This window comes from Melanostigma gelatinosum (genome assembly GCF_949748355.1).
Source record: "Melanostigma gelatinosum genome assembly, chromosome: 15".
NCBI lineage: Eukaryota > Metazoa > Chordata > Actinopteri > Perciformes > Zoarcidae > Melanostigma > Melanostigma gelatinosum.
In genome coordinates, this window is record NC_136648.1 from 14,737,360 (window position 1) to 14,758,869 (window position 21,510).

Consider the following 21,510-nt stretch of genomic DNA (forward strand, 5'->3'; position numbering starts at 1 on the left):
CACTTACTCACGCACTCTCACTCACTCAGTCACTCACTCGCTCACTCACACTAAGAGAGGATTTCAGTGTTATGTCACAACATGAACATCAAAACAGACTTCCAGATGAAATATCAAAAGGAGGAATTACACATCTCCGACCCTAGCTGTCCTTTTCTTTCTCTTTGTCTTCCTGTCGCTTGCACACACACACACACACACACACACACACGCACACACACACACACACACACACACACACACACACACACACACACACACACACACACACACACGCGCACACACACACACACACACACACCTGCAAACCAACCATGTGCCATATAATAAAATAAAGAAATAATCAGAAAAACAAACAATCTTGTGTATTCTGGTTTTAGTGGCCCTTTAATGGGGTAAACTTTTGAATATATTATAATTACCAGTTACTAAAAGCAATATAATAATGATTTACTGCCCTTTTAGATGAGGCAGTTATTTTGGTACTCCTTATGCTAATCTTCTGTTTTACCAGTCAAACAAAAGTAGGCCTTTAACCTCATTGTCTGTCTTGATGTTGAATGGTACCTTCATCCTGGGGCGTACTAAATCAAAGTAATGGAAACTTCCACCGTAAAAAAAGAAATGTTTGGGCAAAATGAAGGAAAATTAAATTAGATATAGCAATAACACATTTAATGGATTTTACACTTCTGCACACATTAACAAGAAATTATTAATTAACAAAAGACAAGTTATGACTGCTTATTCAATTGAAAAGCAATTGCTACAATGATTAATGCAAACAATGATTAATGTAAAGATAGCAGTTAAACTGGCAAACAAAATGTTGATTTTTAATCACAGTACAAGTCCGCCTGATCACTTATGTGTCATATGGGAATTAATGGGAAAAAAATGCTTTTGCTATTCTGTTACATTTAAATATATATATATATATCATAAATAATATATAATAAAGACTATATACAGTATGTTAAATGAGAAATAACAATGATGCTTTGATTACGTTTAGATTCATAAATAAAAGAAGACAAAAAGCAACACACAGTAACAATAGTTATTCATGGTCATATGTCGATTACTTGCTTGCCATTCCATGTGTTTTTTTTTTTCCTTTTTCAAGTTTGTAGCATTGGACCCACTAAACTGGAGAATAGGGGACAAACAGCAGCTTCTTCTTTGGTCTCACCTACACATGCCTGCTGCTGCTCTCTGACTGACCTGCTGGGAGAGGAAGAACACACAACCCCCCCCCCCCCCCTCATCTTTCTGGCCAAGCCATTAGCCATGAATTATGGTGCTGCTACCATCACAGCCAATTGTCTGGATGAGAAGCAGGCTCTGCCTCACTTACCGTTGTGTGTTAGCTTGTAACCGAACAGCAGCTTCAGGATCATACTTTCTGATCAGCTCTGTGGTTCAGGTCCGAGTCGGTAAGCAGAGGACATTTCACTTATAAAATAATGACATTTCCATGCTTTCCAAAACTGGCATTTTAGTATGTATATACTGGTTGCCTGATACTGAAAATATATGTTACATTTACTCCAGTTTTGGCTTTGATGTCTCATACCAGGTTAGACCAGCAATGGTCTTTTAGTGCATGCTAATTATATTCATATTTAGTAACTGTTTTGTACCATATTTGTAAAATCATATTTCTGAATATATGACTCTCTGTGAAATGATTGTTGTCCTTGTAGGGAAAACTGGTGGAATGAGAGAGAGAGAGAGAGAGGGAGAGAGAGAGAGAGAGGGAGAGGGAGAGAGAGAGAGGGAGAGAGAGGGAGAGGAGAGAGCAGTATCTGTTACCAGGAAAACTCCTACCGTTGTGTCACTGGGAGCAGATGTGATGGTGGAGTGATGCAGACACTGGACACAGAGGCAGATTATCAGACCCTGAACAGTAAGTGTTCCTGTATGATTCTTTTGCTTGTTATCTGAAGCTTGTACCATAACATAAGGGGACTGCAGTGTTGCCCAGAGCTAACTCTTGGCCAGCTATGATACTGCAAACACCCAGACAGAATAATTGAAGCTCAGAAATGCAAAAGGTTTTTTGATCTTGATTTACTTTGAATGTTTTACTTCTATTGATAACAGCTGCTATACTTACATTGCAATTTATCAAAAATGTGTTACTGATTGTTGTTTTTTGGTAGATATTTGCATTTGAATTTCAGGCAGAACTTCATGATGTTATAAGGTGCATGTGTACTGTTTACATCGTTCATTCTGCACCATGTGTTGACATACTTTAAGTAAAACCACACACACAACCAACTAATAATGTTTAAAGAAGTCATTATCTGCTTTTTTTGTCTCACTGATGAAGCTGAGCACACTGTCTGGCTTATTCATCAGCTTTGCCAAAGCTGTAAGTCTCAGCAGTCTACAGGGGGGTGTGATGTTGTACTTACTTTAGTGTGTATAGTGACAGCATCAGTTTGTCCTTCTTTAACCAACCAGGCATTTATTATTTGCCTGTTATGAGCTGAGAGCACAGTAGCCAGATGGAGGCTGTTGATCTTGTTAAAAAGGTAGATGTGAAAAAGCCATTACCTGGACCACAGCAAACACACACACACACACACGCACACATGCACATGCACGAACAACTACACGCGTGTGTGCGCGCACACAAATGCACACACACAGTTTTGTGCAGTCTACCATTCGCTAAGCTGCAATCTGCACACTGGTCTTTGCACCTGCTGCACTTAAAGTTATTAAGTGGTCAGTCATGAAGAATTATTGCGTACAGCTTGAGTTGTACGAATGGAAACTCCAAAGGAAATTGGGTCTAGTTGGTGGTTTGTTTTGTTACAAAATTTCCGTTAAAGATCAGAAGAGTATAGTCGATAGTTTATTACTTTCTAGGTTCTTGCAGTTAACTAAGAGTGCAGTTAAGTAAGAGTTAGATGGGAGACGTAAGTTTACATACATTTGCATACAGCTCGGCCACTGATCGCATATGATAGGCATGATGCGTAGTGGAGTAAGTGCTGACCTGCAAAGTTAATGATTGACGAAGCCTCTTGCACTGAAACTATCACAGTTGGTTGCTAAGAGCCTTAGGAGAGGAGATAGCTTGGTTACATGTCCAACAGCTGATGTGTACATACATTATAGCTATCTGGCAGGCGTATGCAGTTTACATACAAAATGTGAAACCAATGGACATTTTAATTAATGCAGCAAATATCAGGTCTGATTTACAAAGATTACTGCTCTGTGAATGGAAAAATGAGAGAATTTAAATGCACACTCACATATTCCTCTTCCTGCCTGCTCAGACCATTTCCCTTAGCTGTGTTCTCGTGCAACCAGCAGAATAGAGGCGTGTTGCTGCCCTGGGAAGATGGTGGGACTGAGAAACTGCTCTACATGGGAACCATTGCTACTCAAGGCCTCCTGCATCAAGTCCTGTGCCAACGGCTGCTCCCTGGGCATCACTGCACACCTTACCTATGCTAATGCTGACATGGAGTCTGTAGAAGGTACATGATTCACTCTTAACTCTCAAGTAATAATCAATAACAATAAACAACTGTATTTTGAATGGAATTGCATTTGTATTTGACTCCATATGTCATCAAATCAGAAAAAGGAAGAAGTTGAGATGGGTTTGAGTTGGAAGAAAAGTAAACTGTTTACTTTAGTCAAGCTTCAAAACAGAAGTACAGGATGTTGTCGGTGTGAGGCAACAAAATGCATTATTGCAATAGAAGAGGCATGAGGATTGATCCTTGAGGAACACCACAAATAACACCAAGAACGGTTGCATTAGAGAATTCAAACATTTATTATATCAAGAGCAAAACAATTAAAGTCAATCTAAGCTGAAAAGTTGTCAAAAGTTGCATTTAAATGTAACCATCCAAAATTGGTCAGACACCAAACACGTTAAGCAAACAGTCAGCAACAGTCAATATTTATCATGCCCGTATAAGATATATTGTACTTATATGTTATGTAGTTTGATTGCTTTCTAAATTAATGCAAAAGGCTGACATTATTTTTTTTGTGTGTCATTTCTGGTCATCTAGGTGTTTTTGTGTACCCTCTCGGGGAAAAGGAGGTTGTGGTCGGCTTTGAGGCTGTGATTGCGGGCCGGTTGGTGGGGGTCCAGATACAGAGCCGAGGGAAGCTTAAGGACTGCTGTTCGGATTGCTTCCCTGGATCTGGTCTTGAAGGCCACTGTGGGAATGGCCGGGAGTGGGGCTGCTGTGGGAGCTCCAGCCTTGACATGCAATGCACCAACGGTGAGGATGGGAGGACACTCCCGGTATTTTCTTTGTAGATAAAAATGGTCATTTGTACGACAATGTAATGTGGACCATGGTCTACTGCTGTAATGATCTGGTGTCTGCATGAATACAAATATAGCCACAGTCCCTTTTCTGTCCTGTTTTATCCGCTCTTAGGACAGACAGTTGAGGGAGGCAAATAGATTTGGCTGCCTGCCTAATGGTGATAGGGCGTTCACTTAGTACAAACGTATATCAACTTGAAGTGGGGAGTATTTTATTGGAAACGGTGATATCATGTGCATGGAATATATTCTCTAATACAGCCAACACAACACAGATTCAAGTAACCCTTTTGCAATCTTAGATTATTTATTTCATTTCAAGGCATGAGTGATTTTATATTTGTCACTGTACAAAATTCTTAGGGGTTCAGTTTGTTTGTTCTTTTTTTGAAGGGAAGGTAGTCAGAAAAATGTGTCTTTTTAATGTTCTTGTCCCAGCGGTACATTTCATTTGATTCATCTCTTGTGGGATTGATTTAATAAAATATCTTGACATGCATGTCAGTGAGTACTGGACTTTAATTTACAAGTAATTAACAAGATAATTAATACATATTTTGTCATTTAACGGTGTGCTCTTTGGAGGTACTGCCGAAATGTCTTTTGATATTTTTATTGTGATATATGTTGTTGATGTGTTTGCCATAAATACATTATTTTGAGATATTGAGAGAGGGCACTGTAGTGTCAAAATAAGGATCTAAAAAATAAAGATGATGGGAGGGCCTTTTATTTTTTTTATAAAATAAAGAAAAGATGAGATTCAGCCCCGCCTCTGTCCACTATGTCTTTTTGAGTTGTTGTATGATCTGAGTAACTGCTGTATTTGACCTTTAGGACATCTCATCCTGGACGAAGACCTTGAAAGAACCACCTTCATCGTGAGCACAGGCGTCATTGGCCCCATGGATATAGTGTCCGTTATCATAAGCACCACACTCGAACTCCCCACATTAGAAAATGGAGCAATCAGCATTGTCTACCCCACATTGCTGACACCAATCGTCACTGGCCAGATGACTCCAAGCAAGAGTGAAAACGGGGGGAAATCTGAAGAAACTGGGTATTTATGTCAAAAAAACACAATTGTACTGAACATTATCCTTTTAAATGAATTAAATGTAACTGACCACTGTATTTTGTTTTCCAAAATACTTTACATTTCTCTCCTTCTCAGACCAACCAGCTGCTTTGGTGCCACCTCAGGAAAACAGGACCGGGCCCTAGACTCTGAGCAGCAGTGTGCCTATTCCATCTTCACCAGTCCAGCTGCCAACCTGGCACCTTATGAACTGAACTTCCAGCTACTGGTCAGAGGGGCCTGCCTACTGGCCGGTACGGTTGACTGAGTCATTGTGATGTGTTAGAATGGTGGGCAATCTCATTACAAAATAAAATGAACGGTTTACAGACAGGGCCTGAATCCAAGCACAGCCAGAACACAAAATCCAAAGGATAGACTGAGGACTCAATCTCCTCCTACAGTAAAAAAAAGAGTAATCATTACTGATCATAAATGCATATAACAATGATTAGCTTTTCTTTATTTCTTCCTAAACTGGTTTATAGGACTGGAGAGCCCCACTCACGCTCTGAGGGCAGATGCAGACCCCAGTGCCCAAAGTGCCTCAGCGACCTACATCACCTTGGCACAGGAGCATCCGTTTGACAGACACATAGAGATCATTCTGCACCTCAGTGGTGAGTAGAAAAGTGTACCCACTTCCCCCCCCCCAATACCTGAATATGACTTCAATTAACAAACGTCCTCCACAGAACCTCACAGCCCATTGGTCATATTAGAGCGAGGCAGGCTTTCGTTCAGCCAGTATGAACAGCAGATCTACTCCCGTCGGGATTTCATTCGCTGCATTCGCAAAGATTCCCAACCTGAGAGGAAGGTTAGTGATTACTCATGATGTGTCCCTATTCATGTACTCTGACGGTGTTACTGCATAAACACATGCTGCTGTTCCACTTGGCCTGCAGCTGGAGTTTGTGAGGAAGCGATACCACAAGGACATTCTGAGCAGCCCCGTCTTGATGCTCAACTTCTGTCCCGACTTGCTGCGTGAACCTCTGGAGCTGCACAAAGCCACCAGAGAGCTGTTGTTCCTTATTGATCGCAGCGGCAGCATGAGTGGCACCAACATCCACCATGTAAAGGTGAGCTGCTGCAGGCAGGATGAAAACATACCACTGGACCAGATTTTAGTCTTGACATTAAGAGACGTATGTTGATCTGGCTCCATCCTGTCTGTCCCTTCATGTTTCCGCAGGATGCCATGGTGGTGGCATTGAAGAGTCTCCCGTCTGGCACCATGCTCAACGTTCTGGGCTTTGGAACCACCATCAAGCCTCTGTTCACCTCCAGCAAGCTCTGCACTGATGTCAGTTTTATGCAGTAACCTTATAGATTGGATAATTATCTGTATCTGTCTTGTTTACAGGATTTTCAGTGAAACAAATCATGTTATTGTTAATTACGTATGAATTATTTTCAGTGAAAGACAATACATGCAGCATTTGGATCATGTTCATGGAAAGCGGATGTTTTTCGCCCATTTTGGACAATCTGTTCTATTTTGTCGAGCTTCTAATCAGGCAATATGCGTTGCCTTAGTAGCAGAGTATCAGGTTTTTTCCAGACCAGGGGCTGCAAGGACAAACAGTCGTTCCACATATTACTGAGCATATGGTGACCTTTCGTGCATTTTCACTAAGGCACGAGATGTCCTTCCATCTCCTCGCCTGTCGGGCATGTTTGTCCAAAGTGTGATTCGAGGTGGTGTGAAGGCAGGTGCTAATGCATGTGTGTTTGCTCTCTCTTTATTAGAGATTTGCCGATTCAATTCTTTGCCACCCTCACAGGCTAATTGGGGAATCTTGACAACATGGGTGATGTTTGCACAGGCAGCGTCTCGCAGTTGGACAGATGCTGTTGGTTGATGCTTGCTTTTCCCACCTTTACTGTAGGTCTGATGGCATCTTTGCTTTTCTTCTTCTCTGCCTCAGGTCACTCTAATGCAGGCATTAGAGTACACCCAGAGGATGAGAGCTGACATGCGAGGCACCAACCTGCTGGGGGCGCTGTCCTGGGTGTACCAGCAGCCAATGCAGCGCTCATATCCTCGCCAGGTCTTCATCATCACAGATGGATCCATCAGCAATGTGGCTAAAGTGCTGGAGCTGGTCCGAAGAAACACGTGCGCTGGCAGGTAATGAGCTAAAACCTATCTGCAGTTAGATATTTGACCCATCATGTGTGAGGAAAGGTACAGCGAGGCACAAGGTGGATATCCAATCTGAGGCAAAAAAACACACAAAATGGACATTAAGTCGAACAACTAGTTACCAAAGATTTATTCTATGGCTGGCATGTGACAAGGAAGCAGAGAGGGATGGAGTGCAGTGAGTGCAGGCAGAATGAGGTGATACATATGAAAGAGACACCATCTGGAGGAGGAAGGAGAGGAAGAGACAAGCAAACAGTGATCTTGATCTTGAAGAACTGAGCCCAAAGCACTGTGAAAGAAAGAAAAGAAAGGGCTGAGGTATTTTTCTGCCCCGCCCAGTAATCCCGTTAAGTGCTCTCCTCTGCAGTAAGAGACACGCCCCTCAGGGTTGTCCTGAGGCCCTTCAGCAATGCACAATAACTCCATTTATCTCTCATTAGTATTCTCCTGGTCGGCTGTCTTTCTCCACTGTGTTTTGGCTGTCCCTTCGCATACTATGTAAATCTTTCGTTATTCTCAATACATTTCATTTCAATGAAGAACTGTTACATGTCACAAAAATAGGCCTTGTATTTAAATCATTGTGTTTTTCTGTCTTGTTGTTCAGTTAGTGCTAACAGTATCTGGCCAACAGACTGACTTGCTGTTTTTAGAGACAGCACACAAGCAGGATCTCAGCCCTTTCAATTATTCTGTCACCTGCTCTTTTCAAACTCCCAATTAGCCAAATGGTTTGTGATCCCTCTGAGTACCAAAATAACAGTTCTTTGTGTTTAATGGCTCCAAATGTTCTCTTTTCTTAGACACATGGAAGCCTTTGTATGCTATTAGGGTTTCACAAATAGATACTGAGTTGCTGCAAAAGGCTCGTAGTGGATTTGTTGACATGGAAACACAAGTCCAGAGCACATTGTACATGTTAGTGCAGGCAGTGCATCAAAGACCACGCTGTAACACAATAACTGAAATTAAATTTAAAAAATGTAAAAATGGAGAACTGTATCATCGATGCAGATGCTTTGGCCTGGGCCTTGGTCCTCGAGCCTGCAGGAGACTCTTGCAGGGCGTTGCCAAACTGACAGGAGGGACGACAGAGTTCTTGGATGATGAGGAGAGACTTCAGCCCAAGGTCAGCAGCAATGCAACACTGCCACTTATTGGAAGAAATATGAATTGCAGAACAATTATAAGCATGAGCTTACATACGAGATAAATACATACAGATTTAGTTCTTCACATTTGCCTTTTTGCGTATCACAAGCCATCAGCAGTGAAGAGTAAAGTACATTTTCTCAAGTACCCTTCTTAAGTATACTTTTCTACTTCACTTACTTACTACTACACAAAGTAGTTAAAGTGGCTACACCTTCAACATCTACAGCAATAAATTACTACTTTTAGTCCACAATGAGGAATCAGTTTTACTACTAATAATGAAATACCACATGGGCAAAAAAAGTACTGAGATTTTGATACTTTCAGTACATTTTGCTGATGATACTTATGTATTTTTACTTGAGTACAATTTTGAATGCAACACTGGAGTATTTCACATGAATGTTTTGGTACTCTTGCACCACTGGACACTATTCAGTTGTAAAAATGAATTGTAAAGCCTTCAATTTAGAAATAATGTGCTCAATCTATCTCCTCAGTTAATAAAGTCTCTGAAAAAGGCCTTTGAACCTGTGCTGACTGACGTACGGATTGACTGGTATCTGCCAGAAAACATGGAAGCTTTTCTTTCACCCAATGAAATCCCTCCGCTCTACCCTGGGAATCGTCTAATTGGATATTGCACTCTATATGATATGACGTATTTCAAAGCAAAAAGGACAGAGGTATACGTAACTACATTCTTTAAAAGTACGTCTGTGTGTGTCTGCATAGGAAAGCAGATATCTAATCTAACTTTTGTATAGTCTCAAGGACGGGGCTATAAAGGTGTACACCGAGGCTCCACGGGTTCAGTCTTTGGACAGTCAAATGATGAGCTTTCACCTTCCCCTGCCGCCGAGTTAATGCCTGTGGTGACATGTGCCAATGGCGCCAACCTGGAGGAGGCGCTGAGGGAGATTTCCAGGGAAATCTCCTCCGAGTTCTCCTGCGCCAAAAACACAGATCCTGGAACCAGCCCAGGTCAGTCACTCATCAGTCGATCTTGTAGTGAGTATAAATCAAGACCTCATACCATTGTGGTTCGTGTTGGGCTTTTATCCACTCTAGGTGTGGGGCTAGACTGGTCCAGTGACGTGAGGAGGAGGATCCAGGAGAGCTCATATATCCAGGAGCAGTACGTCCTTACTCGCTGCTCCCTCAGTAGTGAGCGGAGTCTTCAAACACAGTCCCACTCACACATGCACGCCTCGTCCAACTCTGACTCTGCAGGCGGGGTCTTTCTCCCGGACCCTCACTCCTCTGGTTCAGTGCTGGATACTGGGTCTCTACCCCAAGGCCTTGAAAAGATGCCCCCTCCAGAACAGAGGTCGTCCCTGTCTCGCTGGGCAGACTCTGCATGGCAGCAAAACCTCTCAGCAGAAACCCCCGATAACGGGGTAGAAAAGGTGCAATTGATATTGTATACACATCATAGAAGTACTGTAATGTACAAAATATCACAACTAGATACAGTACAAACAGATAACCCGAACATATTTTAAATTTAGACGTATGTGGTTGCAAGGAAAAATATAATAGCAGTGTAGTGGCCATTTGTCGGCTAAATCAAACTTAAACAAATAATAATCAAACGCCACTGATGCACCGTGGTCGGTATCTTTACGCAGCCAGAAGAGAGTAAAATGTCCAAGCAGGATTCAATTTTGGTGTATTTATTAAATAAAGCAAATAAAACAAGCAAACAAACTAATTAACAAACTCCTGTCGTGCTGTCTCTCCTGTCCTGTGTAGCTGGTAAAAACTATACGCCCACCCCGGTGCATGCTGGTCCTACCTTGCCACTCGTTTAAATAGCAACAGGTGCCCACAGTAATTACCCAAAAAATAATAGAAACAAACAAATTACTATTAAAGAGAAAAATAATCTTAACATATGAAACATCTACAATAATTAAACAATACTACTTATAAATGAAATAACAAAATACAATATCAAATAAATAGCTCCAACATTCCGGCCCCTAATTGTGCATAATATCACAATTATTATTCTCAAACGAGCTATTCCTATAATAAACATGACCTAAAGTTAATCTTCTTCTTGACTCCTACAACAAAAAGAAAGATTAGAGAGAGAGAAAATAGAGGTCGAGAAAACATCAGTCCATGATGTTTAGTCTGCTGCTTCCAAAAGCAGACAGAGCTTCGTCACCGGCCTCTCCAGAATGCTGGTCCTGGTTTGAAGTCGCACAGACCGCACCAGCCCCTTTGTATCTGGTCTTGCCTCCAAAACTTTTCCCATCATCCAAGATCCTCTTGGAGCTGTAGAGTCCGCAACAAGGACAATGTCTCCAGCAGTGAGGCTTCTTCTTGGCCTTGTCCACTTTTGTCTCTCTTGCATTATAGGCAGGTACTCAGAGATCCATCTCTTCCAGAAGAGTTCAGCCATGTACTGTACTTGCTTCCACCTTTTCTTGATGTACAGATCACTTTGAATGAATAGTCCTGGTGGCATGATTGGTTTGCCTTTTAACATTAGAATGTGGTTTGGTGTGAGAGCTTCAAGGTCATCTGGGTCATCTGAGACTTTTGTGATGGGTCTGTCATTTAGAATTGCTTCAACCTCACAGAAAATAGTCTGGAGCCCTTCATCGTCCAGAATTTGCTGTTGCAGAACTGAGGTGAGAACACCTTTCACTGAACGAATCAGGCGCTCCCAGATGCCGCCTTGATGGGAAGCTGCTGGGGTGTTAAAGTTCCATTTTATGCCATCCTGGACCAAAGCCCTTTGAATTTTGTCATGATTCAGAACAGCCAGACTTTCCTTCAGCTCCCGGTTGGCTCCAACAAAGTTTGTGCCATTATCCGACCTGATAGTGGAGACTGCACCTCGTCTACAGATGAACCTTCGTACTGCATTTATACAGGAGTCTGTGTCTAGTGTATATGCCACTTCCAAATGCACAGCACGACTGGTAAGACAGGTGAAAAGCACTCCATATCTCTTCAGAAGACTTCTTCCTCTTTTAACATTGATGGGCCCAAAATAGTCAACTCCAACATTTGTAAAAGGAGCTTTATCAGGCAACACTCTCTCCTCCGGCAAGTCTGCCATCTTCTGTTCACCAAGCTTTCCTCTGTTGCGTCTACAAACAACACAGTCAGATATGACTTTCCTGGCAGCGGAATTTGCATTGATGATCCAGTACTTTTGCCGTGACCTTGACAGCATGTGATTTCTTCCAGCATGTCCCAGCTGATGATGGATATGGCGCAAAATCAGCGTGGATACATGCAGGTCTTTGGACAAAATAACTGGATGTTTGGATTCTGCTGGCAGTGCTGCTTTACTCAGCCGACCACCAACTCTGAGAATTTCATCATCCATTACTGGGTCTAGTTTGTACAGCGGACTTTCTTTGTGGATGTTTTTAAAGCATCCTTTCAGTGAGGCAATTTCAGCTTTGAACTTGTGTCGTTGTACATATTGAATGATTGACTGCTCTGCCTTAGCAAGATCTTCAGGTATTATTCTTTGTCCTTTGAGTGTGGCTTTAAAGCTTTGAACTTTTCTTTGCACTTCATGCTCCCGATTCTTCAGATCGTCCTTTCTGAGGCCTGCAGAAGCACAAAACTCCTTTCTCTTCTGTCCCAATAACAAGAGACGTTCCTTGACCTTCAGAAACCAAGCCACAGATGTTTTTAGTCTAGTCCAAGATGAAAAATAGTAGATCAGGTGGTTGGTGGCATTTTCCAAATCCTTGATGATAGCATTTACCATTAAGTCCCTTTTGACCTCTGGGTCATCTGCAGAAATCACCTCAAGATTCCCATCAAGTTTAGGCCACTCCTTCTTTGACTGATAGAGAAACTCAGGTCCACTTATCCATCTCCTGCCTTTCAGGAAATCCTCAGCTCTCATTCCTCTTGATGCTTCATCTGCTGGATTATCCTTGGAACCCACATATCTCCACTGATCTACATCTGCTGCTTCTCTGATGAAAGAGGTTCTGTTTGCCACAAAAGTGTGGAATCGTCTGGTTTCACTAGAGATATACTTAAGGACTGTTGTACTGTCCGTCCAGAAGACTGACTTCTCCAGCTTGAGTTGCAACTCCTTCCGAAGCATTTTATCCACACGAACTGCAAGAACTGCGGCTGTGAGTTCCAGTCGAGGAATTGTGGTCTGCTTTAGTGGGGCAACTCTGGCCTTTCCCAAGAGAAATGCAACATGTACTTTATCATCAGTTTCCAATCTCACGTAAGACACAGTTCCATAGCCAACTTGACTGGCATCAGAAAAGTGGTGAAGTTGTGCTGTAGCAGGTTCTCCAAAGTCTCTGGGCTTAATACAGCGGTCCACTTTGAACTCAGACATCCTTTGCAGGTCCTCAAGCCAATTAGACCATTGTTCAGCGAAAGAGTGGGAAATAGTGTCATCCCAACCCAAGTTTCTCCTACAAAGCTCCTGCAGTAACAGCTTGGCTGGCATGCTGAATGGGGCTAGAAATCCCAAAGGGTCATAAAGTGAGCTGACCACTGACAAAATGCCTCTTCTGGTGTTTGGCTGTTGTTGTAGTGATGTCCTGAACTTGAACTTGTCAGTTTCAATGCACCACTCTAGTCCTAATGCTCGCTCCATTGGAAGTTGGTCTGTATCCAAATCCAGTTCCACCATTTCTTTTGGTCTTTTGTCCTCAGCGATTGACAGCAGCACTGTGCGGCTGTTGCTGATCCATCTTGAAAGATTGAATCCTCCTTTATGACAGAGCGCATTCAAATCTTTGATTATTTGCAGTGCCTCCTCCTCTGACGCCATGGATTTCAGGCAGTCATCCACATAAAAATTATGTTTGACTGTATTTGTCACTTCTGGAGGGAAATGTTGGACATTATCATCTGCAGTTCTCCTCAAAGCATAATTTGCACAACTTGGTGAGGATACAGCTCCAAACAGATGTACTTTCATCCGATACTCCAGTGGAGACTGCGCAGTGTCACCATCAGACCACCAGAGGAAGCGGAGAAAGTTGATGTGCTTTTCTGAGACACGAACTTGATGAAACATGGCTTGGATGTCGGCCATTACTGCAACGGGCTCTTGCCTAAATCGGACGAGGACTCCAATAAGAGTGTTAGTGAGATCAGGTCCCTGCAAGAGCTGGCAGTTCAGTGATGTCCCTTTAAAAGTTGCTCCACAATCAAAAACAACTCTTAGTTTGCCTTTTCTGGGATGATAGACTCCATGATGAGGGATATACCACACCTTTCCATCACTTTGTTCGAGTTGATCAGCAGGTACCATCTCAGCATATCCTTGAGTTATCATGTTGTTTAGGAATGCGGTATATTCCTCCTTAAATGGAACATTCTTGACAAATTTTCTTTTCAGGCTTCGGAGGCGCTGTTCTGCAACACAGCGATTGTTAGGCAAGACAGAATTTTCCTGTCTGAAAGGTAAGTCAATACAGTAATGGTTTCCAGTTAATACTGTTGTGTTGCTCATAACATTCATGAACTTGATGTCTTCTCTGGACATTTCAATCTGCTCCTCTGATGATCTCTCATTAAAGTCATGGTTATACTGTTTAACCAGCATTCCTTGCAGATGTTCCACAGAGATTCGGTTGGCTGTTACAGCAGGGCAGCCACTCTTACTCCTACTGCCGCGAAGTGGACCATTAATGACCCAACCAACTCTGGTTCTGACCGCATAAGGCCCTTCATCCTGGCTGTTTATCAGCTCCCAAGGCTCCATCACTTTGGGAGCATCAGTTCCAATTAGTAGCTCAACACCTGCGTCAATGTCGTGGAGCTTAACATCCTTGAGGTAAGACCATTGATCAAGATCCTCCTCTCGTGGGACGTTGAGTGCAGAAACAGGCATGCTTCTTTGAGTTAAAACATCAGGTAACTCAATGAAATCGTTTGTGCTCATACCAGACACTTCAAGGCCTGACAGAATATGTGCATTTACGATCTTCTTTTGATTCATTGTTCTCAGCAGAATACTAGTCCTTTTACCCTTCAAGTTCAGTTTTCTTGCCAAGTCCTCTGTACAGAATGTGCCGGAACTCCCTGGATCCAAGAAGGCATATGTCTGCACCGTTTTGTTACCTCTCTGGCTCTTGACTTTGACTGCGACAATAGAAAAGATGGAATTATCTTCATAACCAGCCCCGATATGGCCGCAGGTTTGAGACATGGTGGTTGAGACACTTGGAGGGCTCACAGACTGTTGGGCTTGTTGAAAGGTTGTTCTTTTGTCTTGCCACTCTATGTGAAGGACTCCTGGGTGCTTTTGGTGACACACATTGCAATCCAAGCGACTCCTACAGTCTTTGCTTGTGTGGCCTACTTTCAGGCAACCAAAACAAATACCCTGTTCTTTGATAAAATTAATTTTATCACGATGTCCTTTAACTTTAAACTGTGAGCATTTATCCAATGAGTGACGACTTTGTTTACAAAACAGACAGTTGTGAAGAGAGGAAGACGTCTTGTTTCCTGTGTACTGAGTGATGACTCCTTCTTTCACTGCAGTAACGTTGGTGGCAAAGCTGCTTCCTTTTTTCCTTTGCTTCAAGTAACTAACGTTGGAGACCTTCAAGTTGGTAGGTTGTGAGTCCTGAATGTTGCCAAAAAGTGGATCTGAGGCAATTCTGACTTGTTTTTCAATGAAAGCAACAAGATCCTCAAACAGTGCTCTCTGGCCACGTCGCTCTTGCAGATCACAAGCAACATTTCTCCACCGTTCCCTTAACTTATAAGGAAGTTTCAAGATGATGCTCCTCATATTAGATGGTAGGTCCAGTTCCTTCATATGCATCATTTGCTCTGTTAGATTTGAGCATCCTCGAAGAAACAGGGAAAATGATTGCAATGCTTTAAGATCTTCACTTTTAACAGTCGTCCAGCTGAGAAGCTTTTCCATATACGTAGATGCAATTTTGTATTCGTTTCCAAAGTGCTCTGCGAGAAGACTTTTGGCTCTGTGGTATCCCTGATCTGAAGGTAGATGTTGACAACTGCACACCAAGTCTCTTGGCTGCCCCCTGGTGTATTGTTCGAGAAAGTGCAAACAGTCACTCCAATTAGTTGTCTTCTCCTCCACTCCATTTTCAAAAGCTCTGATAAAAGACCTGTACTGAAGAGGGTCTCCATCAAACACAGGAATGTTTCTTACAGGCAGGACAGAGCACAGATTTTGCTGGACCAGCAGAGCAGCGATGTCATTTTGTCTTTGCATCACATTTACAATGTCATTCTGATGGGGTTGAGGTTGCACAAGTCCTGCTTGACTTTCATTCACAGTTTGTGTCGTTTGACCTGGAGAATCAGTCTTTACGAGCATCTCATCAATTGGTGTGTTTGACCTTTGTTTAGGCCTAACAACCTGTGGTTGCATTATGGGATCAGACACAGAAATAACATCCTTTTCAACAGGAACAAAGGTGTAGGCATGGGGATTTAATAGTCTTGCTTCTTTGAACTTGTTCCTTTCAACATAAGAGTTCATTCCGTCTGAACATTTTGAGCCACGCTGGGATGAATTTATTTCCAAGACATGAAGCTTTGCACTTGTAGCTGCCAATTCCGTTTCAAGTTCCAATTGTTCCTTTTCTTTCTTCAACTTTTCCTTTTCCCTCTCCAACTTTTCCTTTTCCCTCTCCAACTTTTCCTCCTGAGCTTCGATTAGATGTTTCCTTTTTAGAGCAGCAACGCGCTCCATCAGAGCTGCCTTGTCAGCCTCAGCGCTAATGCGTGCAGATGATGTTGATGAAATCCGTGATAGCTGGGAATGTGTCTTTACCGAGTTCATCTTTACACTTAACACATTAGAAGCACTATCCTCAGGGTTTATTTCATCTGCAACACCTTGGTGGTCGAGATAATCTTTATATGGCTGCACATATGGGTGACCCATTTCAGACAGCCAGCCTTTTACCTTTTCAGTGAAGTCATAGAACATTGTCATTTTTTCTTTGAAGTACAGATTTTGCCTTGTAACTTCATCTTGAGGTAAAGGTAAGCTCACAAAAGATGTATGCATGTCATTTGCATCTTGGTAACACTTGATGAATGTAAAAAGCTCAGCATTCACTGAATTTACATTTTTATTGGAAGTCATTAAATCACTTATGTTTCTCAAACACTTTTTGGCTTGTTTGCATTGTGCGGTCCTCTTTTGCTGGTACATTTCCGTGTAGAACTCCAAGCCTTTAGAAGTCATTTTAATGTCTCTTCTTGCTGACGGCCTTTCAACATCCGTCGCCTGAACGTCAGACATTTTGAACACTTCTTCCAAACTGCTTGTCACACATCAATCAAATCCGTCGGACGTGAATGCAGGTAAAGTGCAGCAACAAACAGCAAAGGCGCTTACAGGCCGCTCCTCCAATTCACCACACACACACACTGAAGTCGGGCTTTTTAATGAATGAAAGCCGCCGATAGTGGTGCGCGGGTGTTGCGCAATGTCCATTTGTAGCGATTCAACGCAGTCAGGCTTAAACATCCAGAAGCACGTACATCACTGTGAATACAGACTTTTAAACTCCACTCGTTTCACCGTCTTCCTATACGGCAGTCGTATCACGTACCCGTTTCTTCTGAGATGTTTCAGCGCTGTGTTGATCCGGTCCAAAGCAGTTGTCCCGCTGATATTGAATCCAAGAGTGATGAATGAAACAATCCTCTTTGATCATCCATACGAAATCCAAAAACGATCCAACCCGTTGTGGCTGTGGTGGGATCGGTCCTTTGAGTCCAAGAGCTAAGCTTTTACTTTAGTCCTAGGGCGTAGTTTTTACTTTATGTAGTGGCCATTTGTCGGCTAAATCAAACTTAAACAAATAATAATCAAACGCCACTGATGCACCGTGGTCGGTATCTTTACGCAGCCAGAAGAGAGTAAAATGTCCAAGCAGGATTCAATTTTGGTGTATTTATTAAATAAAGCAAATAAAACAAGCAAACAAACTAATTAACAAACTCCTGTCGTGCTGTCTCTCCTGTCCTGTGTAGCTGGTAAAAACTATACGCCCACCCCGGTGCATGCTGGTCCTACCTTGCCACTCGTTTAAATAGCAACAGGTGCCCACAGTAATTACCCAAAAAATAATAGAAACAAACAAATTACTATTAAAGAGAAAAATAATCTTAACATATGAAACATCTACAATAATTAAACAATACTACTTATAAATGAAATAACAAAATACAATATCAAATAAATAGCTCCAACAAGCAGTCTAAACTACTTTTTTTGAACCCAGTTGCTTTTCCCTCTTATACAACCAGAGTGAGCGTCTGGATGGAGGAGAGGAGTCTCGTAGGAGACATAAAGTACTGGCCCGTTCAACCATGGCAGCACGGAGTTTCTCGTCCCCCCAGGGCGAGCTGGAGATGCATCGCCTGAGGAGAGCTCTGGAGAGGGTCTCCTTCGACCAAACGCTGGGAGGGAGACTGGACGAAAGCGATGGGGAGACAAAGCCCCCATCGAGAGGCACACTGTCCCGCCGAAGCCTCACTGACTCTAGTACGCTATAGTTCTAAGAAAAGCAGGATTGCTATTTTGCCTCCAACACATTTTTCATCTTATTCTTTCTCGCTCCGACCCTCAGATGGACTCCTGTTCCCTGCTTCTCCTCTGGACTGGGACAGCTTCACAGACCCAGAGTACCTCTTCACTGCTGCACCACCGGAGGATCCTCCACCAGGTCAATGCCGCTCGCTCATTCACGGCCTGCTGAGCGGCAGACCCGTGTCCTGGGAGGTCACCATGGACCTGGGGCACCTCTGGACCCCTGAGGTCCAGGAGTCACCAGGAGTTGAGGGATGTGGAGAAGGAGGAGGAGGAGGAGGAGGAGGGGAAGAAGGAAAAGGAGGGGAAACATGGGATGAGATCATTCACCAACTGACTGCTCGCTCAGTTATTCGGGACTTTGAGAAGATGGCAGAGAAGGAGAGCGACTGTGGACACGGTGAGGCTTAACTACTTCAAACGTTTATCTCACGTTACCTTAAGTTATTTGGTATACGCTCTGTCTACCCCTTACTGTTTCTTAGGTTCAGCAAAGCGATACCGCATGAAGGCTATCCAGACCAGTAAGCATTGTAACATCATCTGCATGTACACAGCCTTCACTATCACTGATAGCAACCCCAACAAAGGCTTGCAGGACAGCACGGACGTCCAAAACACAGGTGTGGCTTACTACCAATCAATTTTTAACTGAAAGCCTATGTTCAGAACTTGGTACGTGCAGTTTGAAAGATGTTGGCATTAATTAGGCAGCAAGGGTCTGTTTAAAGATGCTTCAGTGTTGCATTATGGGAATTTTAGGATGAAGTGTTTTTTTGTTTTTGAGCCTGGATTATAAATCAGGATATAATTTAGCCACCGCTTCTTAGTTTTGGACCATTCCTTTATTTATGCGTTTCTCGTGAGTTCCCATCTTAATGATACTAATGCTCACTGGAGTGCACCTTTAATATTTATTTTTGTAAGTACATAGTTTCAACCAGCACCACATAAATCATAACCTTCATAGTCTAAAATCATTTGCAACGCCTGTTGCACAATGTTAAAATGATGAGGAAAATACTGATTTGATCTCTTACACCAGGGTAAAGATATGTGAACCTATTTACCCTTTCAAGAACACAATTTTGTCTGTGTGTCTGTGTCTGTGTGTGTGTGTGTGTAGGGATGCATTTGGGGAACAGTTCCCAATCAGGTAGTCGTAAGCAGAGGGCGTATTCTGTTGGTTTAGGCAGACGGCGGACCAGCAGAGACAGTGAAGAGGTTGAGGACGCCTGGAACTCTACAGGTAGACAGACTGAATGATACCAGCACCCATTTCTGTTTTCAAGACTTTAGGTCATCAACAATCTTTGTATCTCTCAGACAGAGATGACACCCCTGCCTCACCCTGTAGCCTTACATCCTGGGACTCTAGTAAGTATTGTCGACTCGATCAGTGAAAAAACATTGTCGTGCGAGTGTAGTCTCGAGGTTAGAGGTGTCTTATCAGAAAGTTCATTCAAATCTCAAGGTGAGTCTTTACTGAAGGAGAAAAATCTGAACCGCTCTCTCCTGACTTGATTATGCGCACCCGCAACCCCTGAGGTAGTCCTTAAAGGATCAATTTACCCAAATTAGAACAAAAAAAGATATCCGTCTTCACCCCAATGCAAAGGAAGCCGATGGATCTTTAAACTTGCATTGAAAAACTTTAATAGCAACATTTTCTCCCAGAAAAAAAATAGCCCAAAATGTTGAGAGCAAGACAAAAATGTTTTTTAGGTCTATGTCATGTAAAGGGTGAATTGAGCCTTTAAATACAACCACAAACATCACGTTATCACTGCGCTGATGACACAATACTGTTTGTGTTTTATCCCACACTGCTTTCTCAGATGTAGGGGGCAGCGCGTACTCTGCCACAGCGCCAGCAATGACAGGTGCCTCATGCACTCGTTCACAGCGATCTATCGAGAGCAAGTCAATGGAAAGCTTCTTTGGCGCCAGGTAAAAGTTTCACTCCAAATTATAATTCTTGTGAATGTGGCATTACAGTGTGAAGGGGACTTCATAGCAGTGCTTGTGCTCCAGTTACGTCAGAGAGGAAACTTTCTGGTTGGGGTGTGTATTATGTCTACATCCAAATGTATGGATGTTCAAAGGCCAAAAATCCAACCTCTTCTGTATATTCCAGATTTCCATTGGGCAGACTCAGGTCCTCCATCTCATCAGGGAAGCAGGTTCCTCTCAAGTCCCACTGTCTGTCCGCAGAGACTGAGAAGCAACCTGAAACTGAAGCTCCAGACTACCTGCCCTTGGTGAGCTGTGCAGACACGGATAACACCTACACTTAATAAATACACACACAAGTGTGCAAAGACATTTATTAATCTGTGTCTGAATGGTCTTTAATCAGGTGCATCTGCAGCTGGCATCGGGAGCTTTTCTTCTGACAGAGATCTACTCTGACTGTGTCCAGATCCCCCTGGACCGCCTGAAAAGGGCTTCACCTTACAGCCTCCACCGCCGCAGTCTCAGCCCGCCATTCCGCTGCACATCTCCCAGTGCTCCATCTTTATCCGCCTCCAACAAGCCTTCTGGGGCTCCTACCAGCCACCATGTAACATTTTCTCCTTCTTCTTGCTCCCTTGCCAAACCAACTGCCCCTCCTTTCCACCACACTCCAGACGACACTCCCCTGATGCTGGAACCAAGGCTACGCCGAAGACACCCGTCTGACCGAGACCCTGTCTCCTCGCCCCTTGACCTCCCCAGCTCTGAGGAGGGCTCCTTGGAGCTATCCGTCGGACCCTCTCAGAGCCTGAGCCACGGCCAGGCAGATAGCGGTCGTGGATCAGAGACGGATGTATGTGAAGGCTCCTCAATAGAGCCAGCTGATCTCCAAGGGAGCAGCCAGTTGGCTCAAGAGGACCTGGAGGGCTCGAGCTGGGCCACAGCTGTGGCTCTAGCCTGGCTCGAGCACCGCTGTGCCGGCTACTTCATGGAGTGGGAGCTGGTGGCAGCAAAAGCAGACTTCTGGCTTCGCTGTCAGGAGCTGCCCGAGGGAGTGGACCCGGCAGGGCTGAAGGGAGCTGCCAGACAGCTGTTCCTGCTGCTGCGCCACTGGGACGAGAACATCAAGCTCAACATGTTGTGTTATAACCCCAATAACATGTGAGACAATCATATCTGAGGAAACCGAGTCCGATCTACAGATTAGCATAATCATTTGTTTCCGATAATAACGACTCCTAAAAAGGGACGTCTCTACATAGACGAGGAATCCTGTATTTTATCTGCAGGATCAA

At 43.3% G+C, this 21,510-nt stretch overlaps 1 protein-coding gene across 1 annotated transcript; it reads left to right on the forward strand.

The window, feature by feature from the left end:
* Positions 1 to 1,297: 1,297 nt before the first annotated feature.
* On the forward strand, positions 1,298 to 21,380 carry vwa5b2 (von Willebrand factor A domain containing 5B2; the record flags this gene model as incomplete). The annotated part of the gene is made up of 22 exons (XM_079284486.1): positions 1,298 to 1,417; positions 3,314 to 3,503; positions 4,053 to 4,268; positions 5,156 to 5,381; positions 5,496 to 5,653; positions 5,888 to 6,019; positions 6,095 to 6,219; positions 6,308 to 6,484; positions 6,598 to 6,708; positions 7,334 to 7,536; positions 8,569 to 8,683; positions 9,210 to 9,395; positions 9,477 to 9,693; positions 9,781 to 10,118; positions 17,977 to 18,214; positions 18,300 to 18,659; positions 18,745 to 18,882; positions 19,386 to 19,508; positions 19,586 to 19,636; positions 20,098 to 20,209; positions 20,397 to 20,520; positions 20,619 to 21,380. 22 exons carry the CDS (start codon positions 1,298 to 1,300, stop codon positions 21,378 to 21,380), a joined length of 4,422 nt encoding a protein of 1,473 aa, XP_079140612.1.
* Between the last annotated feature and the right edge of the window lie 130 nt (positions 21,381 to 21,510).